The sequence below is a fragment of the Tachysurus vachellii genome, chromosome 2, assembly GCF_030014155.1.
Source record: "Tachysurus vachellii isolate PV-2020 chromosome 2, HZAU_Pvac_v1, whole genome shotgun sequence".
Taxonomy (NCBI): domain Eukaryota; kingdom Metazoa; phylum Chordata; class Actinopteri; order Siluriformes; family Bagridae; genus Tachysurus; species Tachysurus vachellii.
The window spans coordinates 26,769,950-26,791,146 of record NC_083461.1 but is presented as its reverse complement, the minus strand read 5'-3'; the positions used below and the strand labels follow the sequence as shown (position 1 = coordinate 26,791,146).

General features: G+C 38.0%; 3 protein-coding genes across 4 annotated transcripts; all 3 read right to left on the bottom strand.

The window, feature by feature from the left end:
- Window positions 1–2,303: 2,303 nt before the first annotated feature.
- Window positions 2,304–4,826, bottom strand: odam (odontogenic, ameloblast associated). Of its 2 annotated transcripts, none has more exons than XM_060864093.1 (9): window positions 4,650–4,826; window positions 4,021–4,065; window positions 3,876–3,935; window positions 3,481–3,699; window positions 3,287–3,328; window positions 3,088–3,219; window positions 2,848–2,931; window positions 2,501–2,546; window positions 2,304–2,405 (listed from the first exon to the last, which is right to left on the bottom strand). In XM_060864093.1, exons 1-8 carry the CDS (start codon window positions 4,707–4,709, stop codon window positions 2,517–2,519), a joined length of 672 nt encoding a protein of 223 aa, XP_060720076.1. In that variant the 5' UTR covers window positions 4,710–4,826; the 3' UTR covers window positions 2,304–2,405; window positions 2,501–2,516. The 2 variants fall into 2 exon arrangements, with proteins under 2 accessions (XP_060720076.1, XP_060720077.1); XM_060864094.1 differs by having other exon boundaries at window positions 3,302–3,328.
- A 1,574-nt stretch (window positions 4,827–6,400) lies between these two features.
- scpp9 (secretory calcium-binding phosphoprotein 9) lies at window positions 6,401–10,470 on the bottom strand. Its single transcript, XM_060864096.1, has 8 exons — window positions 9,114–10,470; window positions 9,007–9,021; window positions 8,605–8,790; window positions 8,044–8,142; window positions 7,594–7,653; window positions 7,401–7,475; window positions 6,812–6,859; window positions 6,401–6,526 (listed from the first exon to the last, which is right to left on the bottom strand). Exons 1-8 carry the CDS (start codon window positions 9,207–9,209, stop codon window positions 6,521–6,523), a joined length of 585 nt encoding a protein of 194 aa, XP_060720079.1. The 5' UTR covers window positions 9,210–10,470; the 3' UTR covers window positions 6,401–6,520.
- A 117-nt stretch (window positions 10,471–10,587) lies between these two features.
- Window positions 10,588–14,939, bottom strand: si:dkey-22i16.9 (matrix remodeling-associated protein 8). The gene is made up of 4 exons (XM_060864090.1): window positions 14,757–14,939; window positions 14,060–14,374; window positions 13,471–13,788; window positions 10,588–12,033 (listed from the first exon to the last, which is right to left on the bottom strand). Exons 1-4 carry the CDS (start codon window positions 14,788–14,790, stop codon window positions 11,879–11,881), a joined length of 822 nt encoding a protein of 273 aa, XP_060720073.1. The 5' UTR covers window positions 14,791–14,939; the 3' UTR covers window positions 10,588–11,878.
- Between the last annotated feature and the right edge of the window lie 6,258 nt (window positions 14,940–21,197).

Here is a 21,197-nt window from a genome sequence, read left to right as displayed (position 1 = left end):
CATGCTTTTCTTGAACCTCTTCAGGGAGGTAGACGACCTTTCCGGCCTCCTTTTCGCCCACCAGAGGGCGAGATTCTGCTGTGGGGAAAACCACTGAACCCCAACAACACCGTGAGTTTCACCCAGAAGATTAAATAAAAGCTTTATTAAAAAATCTGGAATCTTATGCACAAATATAAAAATAAAATAAATAAAATGAAAAACATTTATAAATTATTATTATAATTATAATTATTATTATTATTATTATTAGTAGTAGTAGTAGTAGTAGTAGTAGTAGTATAAATATTTAATATATTTACACATAATTGTATTATATATATATGTCGTTTATTTTTAGATATTATTACTCTATCAGCTTTTGGTAACAAGCTGCTTATTATCACCCTATAATAGTATAAATCGAGCAGATAATTCGATGATATTATAAATATTTATTATCAGTAATATCAGTAGTGTGTAATAGATAATAACAGACAGAATGGTGCTTTGTGTTCCAGAGTTTGCTGCAGTTCACTGCTGTGTTTCGGGTACGAGCTTCTTGTACAAATCTAACGATGAATCTAATAATGATTATAATAAATGAATCTGCTTTATTTGTAATTGTGACTTTTACACACTTCACACACAGGCTGACAACGTCACACTGCAGGTATTTATACATTACAGTGTTTGTTTATTTATGCGATTAAATGATAAATATATTTTTCACGATCAGTTCTCTTTGTTTCAGAACGTCAACGTGACTCTGCCCAATAAACAGGTGATGCAGTAAATTCACTTATAAACTGTAATAAACTGTAAATAAATGAAATAATTCCTATTTATTCACTCTTTAATCATGTGTTTTATTTCTCTGAACAGGCAGAGAGTATTTTTCTCTTACCTTCTGTAAGTTAAGATGAATAATTTATCACTCTTTTATTACCACATTTACAAAAACATGTTACAGATTGAAGAATTAAAGTATTTTAGTAATTAAAGAGTTTAATGTATTTTAAAAATTCTACATTTTTAGCCCAGAGGACCTCCACCTAAGGTACGCTGACATCATAAAAAAACTACATTATAGATACTGCAGATAATAATAATAATAATAATAATAATAATAATAATAATAATAATAATAATAATAATAATAATAATATTTTTGTTTTCTAGCACGGCAGAAGGCCCCCTCGGGGACTCATGGTATTTAAATAAGCTTTTCAAATTAAATTAAACATCTATATTTTTCTTACTATAAAATTCTCTATACTGTATATTGTTTATTACCCAGCACTGTGTTGATTAAACATTAATTAACTTCCTTTTTTCTTTTCTTTTTCTCCTCAGTCCTACGTGAAGATTCTGTACAACTCCAATTCTACAGTAATTTTATTTTTTATTAATGATTTATTTTTGTTTCATGTTTATTTTTTATTTACAATTCTTCCTCTTTATGATGATCACACACACACACACACACACACAAATTAATTTTATATTTTTTCCTCAACAGACTCCGTATTCTTTTGAATTTGGCGTTGCTCAAAGTGTAAGAAATGATTTTAAATTTATTTCTGCTGAATAAAGAAAGTGTATTGATCTAATTCACTTTTAATCATTCTGAACTTTTTTGTTTTTCTTCTGATACACAGCGTTCAAAATTCTTGATGGTGAGTAAAAACTCTGATAAAATTATTGAGTTTATTTAAGTTTATTGCATACATAAAATAATAATAATAATAATAATAATAATAATAATAATAATAATAATGATGATGATGATGATGATGATGATGATGATGATGATGATGATGATTGTATTCTTCAGACTGGATCTGAGAGTGATGAAGATACTCCACAATAGAGATGAACACACACCTGCAAGTATTAGTTTATTTATTCATGTATTTTGCTCTTTATTCCAGTAGCATGTTGTCTGAGCTGTTTATATATTAATTCTTTTCCTTCTAATGATTTTCTGTGTTGTTTTTATTCCCAGATGATCACATGGACTGAGATTATCGCTCATTATATTATTGGATCATCAACAAAAAAAGTCTTTTAATGAATTAACTGAGTAAAAAAGAAGGGCTTAATTGAACAGAATGATTAGAGGAGCTGAAGGTGGTCACGTGATTCTTTACTAATGAAAACGCTTTGTTTCCTTTTGAACTCTGTACTGTTGGGTTTCTAATTAAACTCATCAGTGTCTGCATTCACTTGTTTTCTGTCTTCACTGTGTGACTGATATGAAGGTGAAATGAGAAATGAGAAATAAACCCATGTGACATTGTTCATTAGAATAAGACTTTATTGTCATTGAACACAGGTGATGTTATAAGCTGTTATAACAGTTACACAGAGGAAAACGTCGCCGGCTTCTGGGCCGTCACACACAAGCGTAATGTTTCATCTGTCTGTAAGGAAAAAGAGAAAATATATTTAACAGGAATGAAAAATGTTTCTGTGTAAAATGAAAGCATTAAGTTCACAGCTGTGCTGCAGCACTCACACGTTTCTCATCACGTTTACGGCCGGAAGAACGGGAACGCAGGATCCTGTAGTTTACAACACAACAAAACCACTGTGACTCCCACTTTATTAGGTATCAGATATAACACAGGAATGTGTGTGTGTGAGTGTGTGTGTGTGTGTGAGTGTGTGTGTGCACCTGTGTGTGTGTGTGTGTGTGTGTGTGTGTGTGTGTGTGTGTGTGTGTGTGTGTGTGTGTGTGTGAATGTGTGTGTGTGTGTGTGTGTGTGGTATGTGTGTGAATGTGTGTGTGTGTGTGTGTGTGTGTGTGTGTGTGTGTGTGTGAGTGAGTGTGTGTGTGTAGAGTGTGTGTGAATGTGTGTTTACCCCATCGACACCACGCCCAGGACGGTCACCACGGTTATCAGCGGACGGAGTAATGCGCAACAGCTCCAACACCTTCCCGTTATTCTAATAAAAAAAAATTATTTGAAAAATACAGTATGATGTTACTGAGTGTGAGCTAAATCAGAGCAGCCGATTGATTGGTTGCGTATGGCATCATTAGCTGACAGTTTAACGAGAAGCTTTTGTAATGCTTTACATTTCCCATGAGTGGTACTTTACCTGCGCTGGGGCTTTAGTGGGTCTCACTGGGTTCTGATTGGCTACATTCTGGTTTGCTGTGTTCTGATTGGGCAAGTGGTTGAACAGCGGGTTTCTTTGTGGGAAACCGTAACTCATATAATAAGGAAAACCCTGTGAGGAGAAACAGGACTGTTAATCTGAAAATCTGAATGAAATACACACACACACACACACACACCTGTCCTCTTGGTACCTGAGGGAACGGGAAGTATTGAGGAACCTTTAGGGAAAAAAAAAAATAAAGAAGTCATTACAGATCCCTACAACACCTGTAATCCACCTACAGTACACTGATCTATCAGTACGTGTTAAAGCTATTGCAGGTTCTCAGACACTCAGGGTTCTTCCTGAAACCTGCTATGGCACCTGTACCTGGATGGGGTCCTGGCTGTTGGGGGGAGGAAGGGGGTTGTTGGGGTTGATGGGTCCTGTAGGCTGCTCTTGCTGAAGAGAGGGAATGAGGAATGGGGGCAGGCTCTGCTGTGGGGGCAGAAAGGGTCCAGGAAGCTGAGGACCAAGATTCAACACCTGAGGAGGCAGCAGGAGTTCAGGCTGTGACTGGATCAGGAACGGAGTGAGAAATGGAGAACCCTGAGAGGAACAAGGGGAAAAAATCAGGAAAACTTTCACACACACTGAAGACAGTGACTGACTTCCTGCTCCTGAACTTTCAGTGAAGAATGAAAGAAAGAAAGAAAGACAGTTTTTTTGTAGATAAACTCTGGTGTTGTGTCTGAATTTAGCGACGTGAGATTTGTTTTATTTACCTGAACCTGTGTTTGTCCCAAACCCATACCAGTGAGTGTGAGTCCTGGCAGACGCACAATCTACACACAATAAACATGAATTAACATCAAATCTACAAAACAAACATAAAATATAAACAGATATGAACTCATCGGGGATAAAGACCTCATTACTGTTACTGGCAATTATTCCCAACTGCTGGCGGAGAATCTGGAAGAGGAGAAAGCGTCGTTTACTTTTTGATGGTTATGGAGTCAGTCAAAAATACAACAGTGTGTGTTTTTATTCACATTTAATCAGATACTGTTAGTTCCTCTGTAGCTGATAATTCACCTTTAACATCAGGTGTTTAATTCCTTTTATACGCCACCAAATTTAACAACAAGTATTATTTTGACTTAATAAAGAACATCATAATGTTTATCCATTTCTAGTTTCATAGAATGTTGTGTAACATCTGAAAAACAAAAGAGTTCCAATTTTTTTTCATTTCTCTGTTTATGCTAGTAAAAAAAAACAGTCATCTTTTGTTACAGATAAACTGTAAAGTACAAACTCCATTCCTGAGGAACATTTCAAGGAACATCTCTGACACTGGAGACTCCTTCCATAAACATCATCACATCCCTTTAACAATCACACATTAGACTGTGACAGGGTGTTGCTATAAAAACAATATATCACAAGTACATCATATGAACTTGTGCTACTGTCATAGCTGATGTTCTAAAAAAACTAATCAACTCTTTCTGACCAATCAGAATGCAGGAAACTTTAAATAATTAAATGCTCACCGGAGCTGAGGAGCAAAAGCTGAGAAGAACCGCTAACAGGATGAAGGTCTGGAGCTTCATGGTGTCTGACTGTGAAACAACAAATCACCAAGAAGTGTGAGAGCGAATGTCCGAGTCAAAAATCTAAATAAGCTCCTGAATTTTTACTACATTAAAGTAAAAGACCTCAGAGTAGCAGGCTCGTACCTTCACTGTGGAGCGGAGATGAGATCTGTAAGAACGTTGCTTTGGCTTCAGCCTTTTAAAGTGTCTCCTCTACTCTTATCTGACATGCCGAGGCACCGTGTGGTCATGATATCATCACACGCCGATGACTTCACCTGACCGAGGAGCTGAACGAGGAGCTAAACGAGCCAGAACATTCACTTCCACATAACCTCAGTGCACCCTAACAACTTCTTTCCTCTTACTCATGACTGTCTAGGTTTGGTCACGTGATGTCATTGTCCTGGTTTTAACCCGGCTGCTGTGTCATGCTTCTGTTTTAACTTAATCAAAGCGTGTCAGAGATCGGAGTCTGGAGTTAGACTAATGACCATGTTGAGGAGGAGGAACTTCCTGAGCTCAGCACTCTGTTTAATCTGCACCTAAATGCCACGTCTGAGCTCCGGGTCATTATCAGCTTTTTTGACTGGCCGGAAGATGACAAAAAAAGACTAAGCTAATATTAGAGAGCGCAATACAATGGATAAAATAAAGAGTGGATTCTGATTGGTCAGAAGGTGTTTTTATGACAGTTTACGTTCTCCTTTGAAAGCGGCACTATTGCTATAGCAACAACTCTTTAACAAATAAATTTAAATAAATCTTGTAAATCTTTATGCTGAAGTAAGGAGATGTTTATGTCGTATATATATATATATATATATGTGTATATATATATGGAAGGAGTCTCCAGTGTCAGAGGTAAAGCTGGAATTCAGGAAAGAGGAGATTTTACTCTCTGTGATTTATCAGTTTCTTTCATGGTTGTTTTCTTTTAGTAAATTCAGGATGAGAGACAGAGGTGATAAAGGAACGACTGCTTAGAGCTGCTTCAATTACACAAGACATCTAAATCTAAATGGGTTTAAAATATGGCCTGTTGTTCTTTAATCAACAGGAAAAATTCATTCATTCATTCATTCATTCATTCATTCATTTTCTACCGCTTATCCGGAGTACCTCAGGTCACGGGGAGCCTGTGCCTGTGGCGTCATCGGGCATCAAGGCAGGATACACCCTGGACGGAGTGCCAACCCATCGCAGGGCACACACACACTCATTCACTCACGCAATCACACACTACGGACAATTTTCCAGAGATGCTAATCAACCTACCTTGCATGTCTTTGGACCGGGGGAGGAAACCAGAGTACCCAGAGGAAACCCCCCGAGGCACGGGGAGAACATGCAAACTCCACACACACAACTCTGGAGGTGTAAGGTGAACGTGCTAACCACTAAGCCACCGTGCCCCCCCAACAGGAAACAGACAACAGGACATGAGACGAATAAAACAGGAAGTATTTTCTAATATAAGGAGAAACAACTAAAAATATGATGTCTGTAAACTGCTGTTAGTGTAAAAGGAATAAAACACTTTATGTGAAATTGGGAATAACTTTCTTTCATGTTTATTTGCTTATTTTAACACATTTTTTCAATAGAAGTGAGAAATTTCAATAAAATAATCACAAGAATGTTTTTTTCATGCATGAATAATTTTATTAGTGATCATCAAATGACGTCAAAACCAAAACAATTTGCATTTTTTTCTTTTCTATTTTCTAATTATCTAATTCTAACAATCAGTATAATATTTCTACAATTTCTACATTTTGTCATCTAATGATCGTTTCTAAAAAAGTTCAATTAGAAGCTGCTCCTGGTCAAACCTGAGAGAGAGAGAGAAAGAGAGAGAGAGAGAGAGAGAGAGAGAGAGAGAGAGAGAGTGTTTTACCACAACAAATACAAGAAGCATTATTAGATATTATTATTATTATTATTATTATTATTATTATTATTATTATTATTTTATACAGATAATTAAAGTTTGTACTGAAGGTGTGATCATGAAGCAAACATCACGAGACGTCACCCTACATCACAAAGTATCCGTAAGTAAATAACATTTCCTAAAAGGTGTTTCTAATGTCTCATTATCGTCATGGTTATGTTACCTGAGCAAGCTGATCATTCTGAATTCTCCAGCGCTGAGAGAGAGCACGCTGAGGAACACATCAACACCTTCTATTAATCTCACATTAATTTAATCAAATGAACAGATTATTGTTGGTATTGTTATTTATTCCCTCTTCACTCAGTCACATCACATGGAGAGATGATAATAATCAGCTGTTGTTATTAACCGCTGGCTGTAATTTGGATCAGTTTAATGTATTCAGTTTAGGGTTATTTAACCCTAATCCTACCCCAACCCCTAACCCTACCCCAATCCTAACCCTAGTTACCCCTACCCCTAACCCTAACTCTGGTTACTCCCTAACCCTAACCCTAGTTTCCCCCTACCCCAAACCTTAACCAATCTTTTAACAGAAAATAGTGTGAAAGCCATAATAACTAAATATAATATAGAAAATCACAGTGTGAGATTATTTTACACTATTATATTTTATAATATTTGAAATATAGTTATTTTTTTAATGAATATGTTTTGTAACTTTTCCAGATTGTGGTTTAAAGTAGCAGATAATCTCTGTGTGTGTGTGTGTGTGTGTGTGTGTGTGTGTGTGTGTGTGTGTGAATTACCCTGAATCGTGGCACTGTTCCAGCCGGCATGTCACCCTGAGGCTGCTGTCTATTTGCCCCAGGGTTTATCTGCCCCTGAAAAACACACCGTGACTCATCAGAGAAAAAACGTTTACGTCATGTACCACACAAACACACACAAACATATTACCTTCCATCTCTCCTCATTTTAAGTAAAGATGTGTAAACCTACCGCTGCCTGCTGTTGAGGAGGTACAACCTGACGATTGACAGGGGGCAGGAAGGGCAATCCCTAAAACCACCAGGGGGCAGAAACATAATTACACGCTGTAGCTTTAAACCTTCAAATCACCTCATTATCAATTAAACAAACATTCTAATGATTTAATTGTAACCGGTTGATAATTTTAGATCTTTTTCTCTGTAGTGAATAAAAAAGTTTTTGGAAAATTCAGACCTTGAAGTTTAATAACTGTTTAAAAAGGAATTTCCTTTGTTTATTTTTAGCTTTTTAAAGAAAACTGCTTTCTTTGGTGATGTGACGTCTTATTGTGATGATGTTCATACAGAATCGTCAACATCCTCAGATCTTTGGATATTTAGCGCTAAAATTCCAGCTACAAAGAAACCCTAAAGACTGGAGATGAGTGGAAATGCAAAAACCCCACAGGAGGTTAAATACCCCGTTCGGCTGGAAGGGGAACTGCTGAGGGAGCTGAGCCGGAGCGTTGGGAATTCCGAACGGAGGCTGGAGCATGTAGGGAGGGATTCCAGGAAACATCTGAGGAAAAAAATTATCCTAATGATAAAAATCCTCATTCTTGAGGTAAAGTTTATAAACTAAACCAGCTTTCTCTTTATTTTACAGTGAAACAAATTTAAATAGCATTTACATTAAAATTTAAACTCAACTTTTTAATCATTATTTCAGCACTCAATAAATAAATGATTTCATTTCTAAATAAAAATATGACAAATATAAAAATCATGTAAAACTTATCACAGTAGATTATTTCTTAAATATGATATGGGAAATGACAAATTATTCTAATGTGTCAGAATATTTTATTATCAAAAAATAATAATTTCTTAATTTCTGAATGGTTTTAAGCCATTTTTATTAAATTTGTTATTAAATATCAAATAAAAGTCAGGTTCCACTGCAGTCTGTGCTTCACTCTGAGAACTCAGACATTTTATGATGAAAAACCCTAAAATTCTAAAGATATGAAGATATTCTTACTGGAGCAACAGCTGGCTGAGCGAGGAAAGGTCCACCTCCTCCAAGCAGAGCCGGATTCATGCCTCCAACCACCAGCCCGGGGTTCAACAGTCCTCCATTGAGACCGACGACTCCGGGGTTCACTCCGACAAGACCGGGGTTCAGACCAACAACACCTCCATTCAGACCTCCGACCACCAGCAGTTTCTACTCAGTGTGGGAATACAGGAGGTGAAGTCCATGTCAATTGACTCAATACTAAATTTTCTTAGCATCTAAGCGCTAAATCTAAATGCTAGTGACACACATTTATTTATTTCCAGCTTCTTTAAACTCTACTTTCTTCTGAAAGATTCAGCAATGAAACAAAACAGAAAAACCCACAAACTCCTTCCAATTTTGGCTAACGTTGTGTTTTCTTACCTTGGCTGAAATCACCTGCAAGGATAAAGGTGAAATAACTGATTAATCAAACTGGCATAAAGAATTATTTTTTTTTCAAAGAGAATTGATGTGATGCAGTGTCTTACGCAGGCAGCTGAGGCCAGGAAGGTGACAAAAACAAAGAGCTTCATGGTTGTAGACTGAGAAAGACTGTAAAAATACCTTACAAAAGTATAAAACATAAAAGAGATGAACAGAGTTCATTTTTGAAGGTGTTCCTCAAGGCTCAGCTCGAGGTCCAGTTTTGTTTTAACTTTTTTATTTAAAATATCAAAGAACAAATGAAAGAAAATGAGCTCTTGTATATACTCACCTCACCAGAGCCGATCTTCACGATCTCAGAGCGTGTCTGTTCTCTCCTCAGCTTGGACACCAGCTTTATATTAGTCCTGAGAAATTCTACCTTAATTACTTCCTGCTCTCAAATCCAGGTGTTTGTTTGCTTGTGAAACTCTTGTGGTAAACACGTTCTGAGCTTTTGTTCACATCTCTAAACCAGAGCACTTTAATCCAGAGCCACATAAATAGATGATGAGCAAAAACTCTGTAATTGAATTTTGAGGTTTTTGCTCTTTTTTGTAACAGGATTTAAAAGCCACACAACTCCATGACCTCATGATGAACACCTGAAACCTGCTCCTTCACAAACACAACACGACATGACACACAATCTCCAGAGACCGAACATTAAAATATTACATTACACCAGAAATGTTATTGATCTGTTTTATTATTTATTTTAGAAACATGCTTGTGCTTTATTTCATTTGTACACCACAGTGCTGATGAGTTCTGGACTCTGATTGGTCAGAAGGTGTTGATTCATTCTCTCTGACCGTAATGCACGTTTGCGTTCATGTCGTTTCTATAGCAACAGCTCATTCAACAGATGTTCTAACATTTCGGTTTTCTTAAAATAAGGAGATGTTTGTATACAGTAACGTGTGTAAGGAGTCTCCAGTGTCAGAGCTTTGAGGTAAAGCTGTAAATTCATGTTTTTTGTCTCAATGACTTGAAGCGAGCGAATAAAGTGAAGCTGAAGAGGAACGAGTGTTTATAGCCGATCTAATGAAATTAAAATAGGACATATCCTGTACAGTGTAACAGTAACTCCACTACGTCACTGATCTGAGTCTCTAATGAAATCTAAAAACTTCAGAAATACATCAGTATGGCAAATAATTCGTTAAAACTCATATTTATAAGAAAATCTTCATAATTTTTGTCCAAATGAACAAAAAAAATCGCTTTTGATTTTGTTTTCGGATGTTTGCTAAATCTTCACTGAAACAGTGAGGGGTTAGATTTATTTTAGGTTTATTTAGGATTGAAATATCTCACTGTGGTGGCAATAATTCATCAGTAATTTGCAGTAATAATATCTTATTTAAATATACAAACACGAATCAATTTCATTTTGTTAATTTATTTAAAAATTCAATTAAAAATGTAAAAAAAAAAATAAAAACCATACAGTAATAACAACAATGATAATGAAACATATAAAAATAGCTAAGGACAAAAAAGCAGCTTACAGGAGCATGAAATGAGTCAAACTCCCAAAGAAAAAAAGGGGGATTTATAAAATTATGAAATTTTAAATGAAAATAGGGACAAAATAATCAGAACATTCAATTAATTTCCAGTCATTCTATATTAAATTTTTCACAAGTAATATTACATGTTTTAGCTAAGTAATTAATCTAGAACCATCTAATGAGGTCATTTTTGTTTTGTGCAAAAACTTGTTAATGCTAGATTTAATCTGTAGATTCAAATATCACATGATGACACTGGACATTTGCATCTCAAATTAAAACTTTTTAAGCTATCAGCATTTCAAGAAAATATCAGGAAACACTTTAATAGTGGCACTGAGAGTGCTGAGCGAGAAGACAGAGTCTTTTTAGTGTTCAGGTAAAGACCATGATCTATAATCAGCAGCTAAAGTAGCAGCTCAGTGCACAGTGTAGAAAATTACTATTGAACCATTTGCTTTCATGTTTAAAACCATGTGCTGGTTCTGAGGTGTTTATTGTACCTGAATTTTTGTAGTTGTTAATTCACATTATAAAATATGAAAGATAAAAGGCAACTAATCAAGTGAGTGGAAACAGCAGGATATTTTTCCCTGCATTTTTCTATAATAAATGCGATTAAAACAAATTTTAAGCTTATATTTAAAGTGCAAAGAAATGAAAGCTATTAGAAGTCAGTTAGCTCAAGATAATCAGTGGTTAAGTCTTTGGGCTGATGATCAGATCGATCAGATTAGTATTAAACAATATTTACAAGCACAGAAAGTGACAACACTGATCATAACTATATCTAGTTGACAGTAAGCATCATTCCTAACATTAGTAAAGAACTGAACTTGTTTTTGATGACTATCTGCTTAATTTGGTGACATTATTACAGAATTCCAGGTTGTACTATGGGATTGAGATATGGCGGTTTCCCAAAAAAGGTTTCTTGGTTCCCAAAAACTCAGAGAAAGCATTATACATCCAAACTACAGTCAGATTTCACGGAAAAGGTATGGGGATGATTATTGTAAGGCAAGGATAAGAGGTAAGGGTAAGAGATAAGGATAAGAGGTAAGTTGTTAGAGGTAAGTTGTTAGAGGTAAGAGGTAGATTAAAAGTGCCCAGGTTTGACCTTCTGATCAGTAACCCAGAGCCTTAACCATTGAGCTACTTACAGACTTTTGTTTATGACTTTATAAAATATTCTGCTGTGAGAACAAAAGATAAAGTCAGAAGATAAGATACAGAAGATCTGTAAACAAATAACAAATAATACTTCAAGTTAAAAAAATCTTTTAAAAAAAACCATTGAATTAGCAGCTGTTTCATTTCTCCTCAGCTCCTAAGACTGGCTGGTGCTGATACATCTGACAACAGAGAAGTGCAGCTAGTTTTCTCCAATTTGCCAACAGAACACCACCAGCAGCACCAGCTAGGAAGATGAATATGTAACCGCTCACCACACTGACGGTGTCATGTGCTAGTACAGGAAAGAACAAATGACTCTCAGTGAACTGAATCACATCAACAACTCAACTCAGTTCCCTTTCAGTAGAATTCAGTCTTGTATGAAATCATTGTAAAATATTAATATAATATTTTAAAGAGGTATAGAGGAACTTTTATCTTCAGATTTAAAACATGTTGAACATCAGTGGGAGGAACTAAAGAAGAATCAATACAAATAAGTTAAAAACACTTCAAACAGAAGCTCAGTGTTTAAATAAATGTTTAAAGACATGTTTTATGTTTGAAAAGATTTACTATTAATAGAATTTGATAGAATTTAAAAGATCAGCTCAATTTGATGAATGTAAAGGCTGAAGATGAAGTTAAAGGTTCTACTTGATTAGAGGTTTCACCAGCATTTAACCCCAACATCCCGTGGCACATTGTGGGATTTAAGGAATTGAATTTAGAAATATTTTCATAAAATTGTTCACGAACAACATTTTTTAGTTAGTTTGAGTTTATTTACAGCCAGGTCATGGTTTTAGTGTGACATATTTGTGGTTATATCTGGACAGTTTACTCGAGCAAGTTCTGAACAGCACTTAAATCTGTAGTTATGTCTGAAATTATGTCTCAAGTTCCTGGGCACTACCATTTCCCAAGACCTGAAATGGGAGTGCAACATAAACTCTATCATCAAAAAGGCACAGCAAAGGATGTACTTTCTACATCAGTTAAGAAAGTTTGGTCTGCCACAGGAGCTGTTGATGCTGTTTTACACTGCAGTCAATCTGTCCTGTGCACATCCATCACCATCTGGTTTGGTGCAGCAACAAAACAGGAAAGAAACAGACTGCAACGCACAGTAAAAACAGCAGAAAAAATAACTGGTGCCCTCCTGCCCACCCCCCAGGATTTGTACGACACAAGAACCAGAAACCGGGCAGTAAACATCACTACTGACCCTTTACACCCTGGACACAACCTCTTTCAGCTCCTCCCTTCTGGCAGGCGCTACAGAACTTTGTTTACTAAAACTGCCAGACACAGGAACAGTTTCTTTCCCCAGACAATCATCCTGATTAACAACTCACCATAATTATATTCACTGCTTCTTATCATAAGTACTGCATTATCAGGACTTTCAGTCATCACATCATCTGTATATTACACACTACTGCTGCTGTATATTGTACAAAAAGCATAATATTGCACAATATTGTTATTTGCACTCCCACACTTTATGTACATAACTGATCGTTCATATTCTATATTCATATTTTATATATTTTATACTCATTCTGTCTATATTGTATCTCATCGTGTGCATTGTTTCCTTGTATAGTATAGTGTTATTTATTAACTGCTGGATCCAAATTCCTTGTGTGTGCCAACAGATGGCAAATAAATCTGATTCTGATTCTGAAATCAGTTGATTAAAGAAAGTTAAAGAGAATATACCAACCTGTAACGATAAGAGTGACGATCTCAGGGGTTTTGTTTTTTCCATTCAGAGCAGAACATTTGTATAATCCGGCATCGGAGCTCTTGACATCATCAATGGTTAGAGAGAGGTTTCCTCTCTTATAATCTTCTCTGGATACAGAAAACCGTTCTTCAAATCCTGGACCAAACTCCATCTCTCCGTGTTCTAGCTTCACCACCAGCTTGTCATCCTTTTCCCATCGGACGTTGACGTTCGATTCGGATGTGAGTTTGTCTGTTTCAGCGTAGCAAGACACCATCGTTTTATCTCCAATAGCAGCAGTTAATTGAGTTGGAACTGGGATAAAATAAATAAATAAATAAAATTGTATTTCAGGTGATAGAATGGACTAGCGGAGATTGAGAATCACATTGTCTAAACAGTGTTTTATTTGTTTCATCGATGTTTTTTTAACTTTGATTCTGATTCAACTCTAGATCAGAACAAGCTTGGACCCAGACACAATTGGTTCCAGTGTAAGAAGCAATAAAAACAGTTAAAAATCACAATCAAAAGCCAGTGTGATCGAAATCTGCGCCAGATCTAGTGTGACTTGTGAAGAACGTACCGAGAACGTCCAGGTAGTGATCACAGTCCTTCTGTCCATCACAGGAACACACGTACCAGCCTCGGTCATTGTACTCCACGCTGGTTACAGTGAGGGAGACGTTTCCTTCTCTCACGTTTACTTCAGAGAACTTAATCCTGCCTTCAAACTCAGGAGCAACCCTGAGATTTCCTTCAGTGAAATTATAGACCTGGATTTTCTTCCAATACCATTCAACTGTAGAACACCTACGATTACAAGGAATGTTGACCGTGTGTTCGATCATCACCGACAGGCCTGAGGTCACGGACAGGGAGCCAAGCAGACCTGATAGACCTGATAGATGGAACAGTCACATGATACCTGAATCAGACTCTAATAGAATATAAATCGGGGGATACACGTGTGTTTTTGCAAAGTATTCAAGCAGTATAGTTTCCAAAGTATTCAAGCATATTTAAAATTAAGAATAATTTAAAAGCAACATGTGTCATTTACATGCAACAAGTCAAGATGAAAATGACGTAAACTCTGACGGTTATTACTGTGTAATAACACACACATACTTGCAGTACAGCTATAATTAATCCCCTGTTGTAGATCCATGCTGGATCTTTCTCCTGTTTCACTCAATTATCATTAACTGTTTCTCAGATTTTATTTTTCATGCATTTCATGTAACAGGACGTCGAGGACCGACTCGTCTTACACAGCTTACCAAGTAACAAATACACCAGGAACATCCTGTTCATCAGCTGCACCAGTCTAATAGAGTGTTCAAGTTTGTTGGGTTTTTTTGGGTTTTTTTTGGTGTTGTTTCTTTGTCTTTACTTTTTTTATGTTAACTTTGAAAGCTAATTTCTATTTCATCGTCTTCCAATTCAGTTTTTTCCTTTTTTCTTCTTCGTCTTCTTCTTCTTCTTCTTCTTCTTCTTCTTCTTCTTCTTCTTCTTCTTTACTACTGCCATCTCCTGGAAGCTTCACAAACCCATCAGGGTGAAGGATCTCACCTGCTCATACAGTATGTGGCTGTGTGAAGAACCTCAGACTCAGTAACACGTCACTACACCACAGATTTATTTAGAACTCTAAATCTAAATAGTGACTATCTTTGGTTCTCTCTTTAGTAGCAAATATGATCTATAGAGCAAGCCTAGACTCACACATACACACATACACACACATACAAACACACATACACACAAACACACACATACACATACACACACACAAACACACACATACACACACACAAACAAACACACACATACAAACACACATACACACACACACACAAACACACATACAAACACACACAGACACACAAACACACACATAGGCACACACACACAGACACTCACACACAGGCACATACACAGACACACACACACAGACACCCCACCCTTTTCATTCAGTAACACTATCTAAATGAATACTGAGAAAACATTGTTTTAACATTGAGTTTATTGTGTTACTTCATTTAAAATGTGAGACAAAATACAAGTGATTGTGTTTATTGTGTTTTATAGTATTTTATCTTGTCTTATTGTGGCTTTTTATTGTTTTATCATGTTTTATGTTTATCTTGTTTGATTGTGTTATTTTGTGATGCCCGTGTTCAGTTCTGTATTGTGTAACATTAACATTGAGCAGTTTCAGCTTTTCCTGACTGTTAGTCTTCTGCACGTTGGAATAAAGTTAATTTCAGCCTCAAATGTTTCTGTTTATTTGATCACTGAAATGAACCTGAACACCTTTAGTTTAATGTAATTATTAGTCTAGATTTATTATTTAAAACAACTGAGTAAGAGAAAAAGTCGATCCAACTGAGATACAGGAATAAGATCAGTAAACAACAACAAACAACAAGAAGCAGTACGCACTCTAGCACAGCTTTCTTTCACCGGTCATGAGGTGGACAGCGAGGATGGTGAACATCATGAGGAGACCGCCGCAGCTCAACACTCCTGAGATCATTATGTGGGTATGAAAAAGTCCTTCATGGTCTTGAGAGCCGGTGTCTGAGTCTGAGAAGAAGAAAGAAATAGAACAGGATGTGGGTACAAGCTACAGTAGAGTTGTGGAGAGAACGTGGGCAGTAATAACACCTACACAGACATAAAAACATACAGTTTTTTTGGATTGCTTAAGCACGATTTTCAAAACAGGGCCTGTGTTTTCAAAACACTACACACAATTAGCACAACCACACATTCAATTAGCAAAACACTACAGATCCCTTGCATAATTAAACACTCTTGTAAAAACTATACACTTCTGTTCAAAAACCACACTTTGTTACCATATGAAACACACACGTTTCTCTCTGTTTGCACGAGTTACACTCTGCTGTGATAAACCTAAAACACTTTTAGCACTTCTACTTCCCTATGATTAGAGTAGGCTACCATCAATAAAGTACAAATATAATGTAAATTCACCTGTCGGGACTCAGCCCGGACTCTGGCCAAGTGCCTTTTGTTTATGTTTTTCTGTCACATGTCTGCCCCGCCCCTTGTCTCTTCCTGCCCGCTTCTGCACACCTGTCCCTCATGTGTCTTGATTATTAGTAGTATTTAGTTAAGCCGCTTTGCCCGGTTCAGCGGGGAATCTACTGTTGTTTTGTTCTGTTGTCCTGTTGTCAGTCTGCGTTATGTTTCGTGTCTTTTTGTTATTAAACCCCGTTTGTGTTTGTCTATCCTGCATCTGGGTCCATTTTATCCTGCATCCGTGACAGAAGATTCCGCCACACCAGGACCCAGCAGGAGAGCGACAGCCTGGACCGGCCGATTGGGAACATTTTTTTTTCTTCTTGGGTCTTTTTTCCTGGACTCCATGGTTTTGGTGACATCGGTCCGCATTTTTTTCGGTGAGGGACGTCGCCCCGTTTCCGGTTTCTCCGTGGGGGCGCCGCCTCACTTCCTGGTTGCGGGCCATTTCACCAGCCCGAGTTTTGTTTTGTTTTTTCGGTGTCCTGTGACATCGCCCCGCACCTGTTTGGTGGGGTCGCTTCACATTTAGTTTCCGTGGAGGACGCCGCCCCACTTCCTGTCCGTGGGGGGTGTTGCAGGCCTGCGTTTTGCCCTGTTTTTGTTTTGTTGTTGTTTTTTTCTGTTCTGTTGATGATTTTTCCCGCCCTCCCTCCCCCCCTTTCTGTTTTTTCTGGACTCGGGTAGGGGGGTTGTGCTTGGCCATTCAGCTCGGCTGTGCCCTCTCTGGCTGCGTCGCCGTGTGCCTTGCTCCCCCCACCTGCCTTGCCGTGTGCCTTGCTCCCCCCACCCGGGCCCCGTCGGGACTAACAAGACGGGTTGGCGCGTCGGGAGCCGCACCTTAGGGGGGGCTCTGTCGGGACTCAGCCCGGACTCTGGCCATGTGCCTTTTATTTATGTTTTTCTGTCACATGTCTCCCTTGTCTCTTCCTGCCCACTTCTGCACACCTGTCCCTCATGTGTCTTGATTATTAGTAGTATTTAGTTAATCCGCGTTGCCTGGTTCGGCGCGGAATCTACTGTTGTTTTGTTCTGTTGTCAGTCTGTGTTATGTTTCGTGTCTTTTTGTTATTAAACCCCGTTTGTGTTTGTCTATCCTGCATCTGGGTCCCTTTTATCCTGCGTCCGTGACATCACCAAACACTACACAAGACCAATGTTGCAGACTGAAGAAACTCTTTTATTTGTCATCTCCCCACAAAATGTTGTCATGGAGATTCATAATACTGTAACAAAATGTCACTTTACGTATTGTACTGTAAGTTTACTGTAAAAAACAAACCAAAAAAACTAGACATTGTGTCTTCTCCTAGCTGGATCTGGCCAGAGAATTTTTCAACATCGCAAGCAATGTTGTCATTAGCAAGACACCTTGGAAAGAAACGTCAATGGAATGACGAATCCATCCTTGCATTGCTGCTACCTCCATCTGGTCACAGGCCTCCTCCATGGCTTGGATGAGGGGCACCTCAGCCTGGAGACGGAGATCATATGCCTTCCACTCTTCTATAGGGTTGAGGAATGGAGAGTATGGTGGAAGATATAGGACGGTGAAATATGGATGTTGCTGAAACCAGTTCTGAACCAGAGCAGAGCAGTGGAAAGACACATTGTCCCAGACAACAATGTATTGCATATGATCGATTTGATTTGCTGCTGTTATGTTGTGCAATTGGCCCAAGAATGTAAGTATGGATGCTGTGTTGTAAGGGCCCATATGGGCATGGCCGGTGGAGGACGCCATTCTGTGTAATGGCTGCACAGAGTGTTATATTACCTCCACGTTGCCCTGGGACATTGACTATAGCCCTGTGGCCAATGATGTTTCTTCCCCTCCTTCGTGTTCTCGTCAGGTTGAACTCAGCCTCATCTACGTAAATGAACTCATGCTGGATATCCTCTCCATCCATTCGTAAAACTCTCTGAAGAACAGTGTCATGCAAAATTGTGTAGTTCAGTGTAGATCTAGTATACATATTACAGTACAGTAAAAGATTATGAGACAGTATGCAAGAACACACTGCTAAAGGGAATACATACCTCTGCATAATCATGCCGCAGTCGTTTCACCCTTTCGGAATTTTGCTCGAAAGGCACTCGATAAATTTGCTTCATTTGAATATGTTTATTTTGTAGGTTGCGTGCCAGTGTTGATGTTGAGACCTGATGGATATCGTTGAAACTGGCATGATTATTGACAATGTTAGCTTGGAGCTGATTGAGTGTTATAGCATTGTTGGCCAAAACCATGTTTTTTTTTTACTATCTCCTTCTCTTGATGTTCTGTGAACATAGGAGGCCATCCCCCTTGTCGTTCCTGACCCTCAATCCTATGTAGGAAAAAAAAACAGTATACAATAGTACAGTAATTTCATAGGAAAAGGTAACAGAAGTGCTGATAGTGCATAGAATACAGTACTGTGAGCAGTTACTGAAACCGTGCAGATGTTTTTCATATGATGATATTTTTACAATACCTATTTTCCAGTCGAAAAGTTCTTATCACACTTGCCACTGTGTATTGTCTTAGATTTGGCTGTACTCACAGTCCAGCCTCCCTCAGCGTCAGGCCGTGGTTGACAACGTGGTCAACCAGTGTTGCGCGGATCTCATTTGTCAGATTCGGTCCTCTTTGAGCACCTTCTTGTCTTCCTCTTCCTCTTCTTCTACCGCTACCTCCAGCATGGCCTCCATCTCTTCCTCTTTTGATTCCTCCTCAAATGATTCCTCTTCCTCCCTTTCTTCCTCCTCCTTGTCCTCCTCCACATTCTCCTCGTTCTCCTCCATGTCTTACTCTTTCTCTGACTCTTTCCAAGTGCTTGAAGACCGATGAACTCACCGATGCTGCTTTTTATAGTGCTTATACACCTGATTGGTGTGTCTACAATTAAGCAAACAAGTGTTTGCACACCTGATGACTGTGTTGAACCGATTGGCTGGACGGTGCAGTAATTTGACAGTCAGTGCTTTGGTATTGCAAGGAAGTGACTCCATGATAGATTTTTGTGTGTAATGTATGTTAAGTATGTTTAGTGTTTTGCAAATCACTGTGTGTAGAGTTCTGCAACAAGTGTGAGGTTGACAATGTGCTTATAGTTGTGAAAATATGGGCTGATGTTTTGCCTCTTGAGTGTAAGGTTTTGCTAATAGTATACTACTTTTAATTTTAGTGTGTAAGCAATACAAAAAAACTGTAAAAGATATTCCAAAGAACTTTTTAATCTACAGCTCATCATGAAACTCGCATGAGTTTGTGAACAACACACAGATTTTACAGACGTAACCTTGGCATCTTGAGACGGCTGGAAAAAAACCCCAAAAAATACAGAACTGATGAGCAGGAACCAACAGACAACGTGATGTTTCATCCTCCTGTTCTTTACCGTACAGCCGCACTCCTTCACCAAACTCGATCCACTTTTCATTCATCGCAACGCAGAAGTACGTTACAAGGTCTGCTTCGGACATGCATACGATTCTCAGCTGAATAAACCGATTTTCAATGAAACCCTGGAAACTGGAACTGTTGCAACTCCAGTAGATGGATAAATCTCCATCATTCTTCAGCCCCAGAACCATCTGGGGTTCAGGGTTAATGTCTGAGCTCATCCTCAGCTAGTTAATCTCATAATGATACGACAAATCACACTGCAGCGTCATTGCCGCTCTGAGACGGACCTCCAGCGCCTTAACGGCAGACGACGGCTGCGGGGACAAAACGATGATCCCTGTGGTGAAAGAAAACATTCAGTATTGATGAGTTATTGTTATGGAAACACCTCAGAGTTTTGTGGCTGGATCATGAAGTGTAATTATCTCCAACCTCAGACGTGGAGTTTGTCACAAACAGAGCTGCTAAATGCCATGAGTACAGTTTCAGCATCACAGCATTTCTGTAACCAACAACTAGACATTTCAGACTGAATTAACACCAAAAATCTTCATCCAATGTGAATATTTTAAATCTCTCTAATGCATTTATCTGTAGATTGAACACATTTCTTTTGCCTTAAAACATTTCTCTACACCACACAAACTTACTTTTTTTGAGGAAATCCTCTGTTTTAAAGATCTCACTGAGACCCTCACATGTTCAGTTTCTCCTTCATCATCAGCACGATGTCTTCAAACCGATACTAAAGACTTACCTCTTCTCCAGGCACTAACTCAACTCAGAGAACCTTTACAGCTGTAAAGGCATGAGGTGACACACACATAAATGTCAGATAAATGTGTTAATAGATGTATTAAGTGAATCAGTATTGCACAGAGAAAAGAACACGCTCCTTCAAATTTAGCTAAATGTTTTTCTGTAGCTGTAGATTTAAGCTGAACATAACTGATATTCCACAACATTTAATATAAATAAAAAACTATTAAATGTTTTCCACACAGTTTCCTGACTTAAAAACACAGCATTTATTTATATCTGTAAATATCTTAAGGTAAATTATCTTAAGGAAAATCACTACTGACCCTTTACACCCTGGACACAACCTCTTCCAGCTCCTCCTTTCTGGCAGGTGCTACAGAACTTTGTTTACTAAAGCTGCCAGACAAAGGAACAGTTTCTTTCCCCAGACAATCACCCTGAATAACAACTCACCATAATTATATTCACTGCTTCTTATCATAAGTACTGCATTATCAGGACTGTCAGTCATCACATC

Bases quoted from the DNA above. Each gene is read 5' to 3' on its own strand.
- odam (XM_060864093.1), bottom strand. From the start codon at position 4,709: ATGAAGCTCCAGACCTTCATCCTGTTAGCGGTTCTTCTCAGCTTTTGC. The intron at 3,936-4,020 runs GTCTTTATCCCC...TATTGTGTGTAG, and splicing joins TTGCCAGTAACAGTAATGAG to ATTGTGCGTCTGCCAGGACT. The intron at 3,220-3,286 runs GTGTGTGTGTGT...TTCTCCTCACAG, and splicing joins CTCAGGTACCAAGAGGACAG to GGTTTTCCTTATTATATGAG.
- scpp9 (XM_060864096.1), bottom strand. From the start codon at position 9,209: ATGTTTTATACTTTTGTAAGGTATTTTTACAGTCTTTCTCAGTCTACA. The intron at 8,143-8,604 runs GTAAGAATATCT...TTTTTTCCTCAG, and splicing joins CTCAGCCAGCTGTTGCTCCA to ATGTTTCCTGGAATCCCTCC. The intron at 6,860-7,400 runs GTAATTCACACA...TGTGTTCCTCAG, and splicing joins GAACAGTGCCACGATTCAGG to CGTGCTCTCTCTCAGCGCTG.
- si:dkey-22i16.9 (XM_060864090.1), bottom strand. From the start codon at position 14,790: ATGAACAGGATGTTCCTGGTGTATTTGTTACTTG. The intron at 14,375-14,756 runs GTAAGCTGTGTA...TCCATCTATCAG, and splicing joins CCTGGTGTATTTGTTACTTG to GTCTATCAGGTCTGCTTGGC. The intron at 13,789-14,059 runs GTACGTTCTTCA...ATTTTATCCCAG, and splicing joins TCACTACCTGGACGTTCTCG to TTCCAACTCAATTAACTGCT.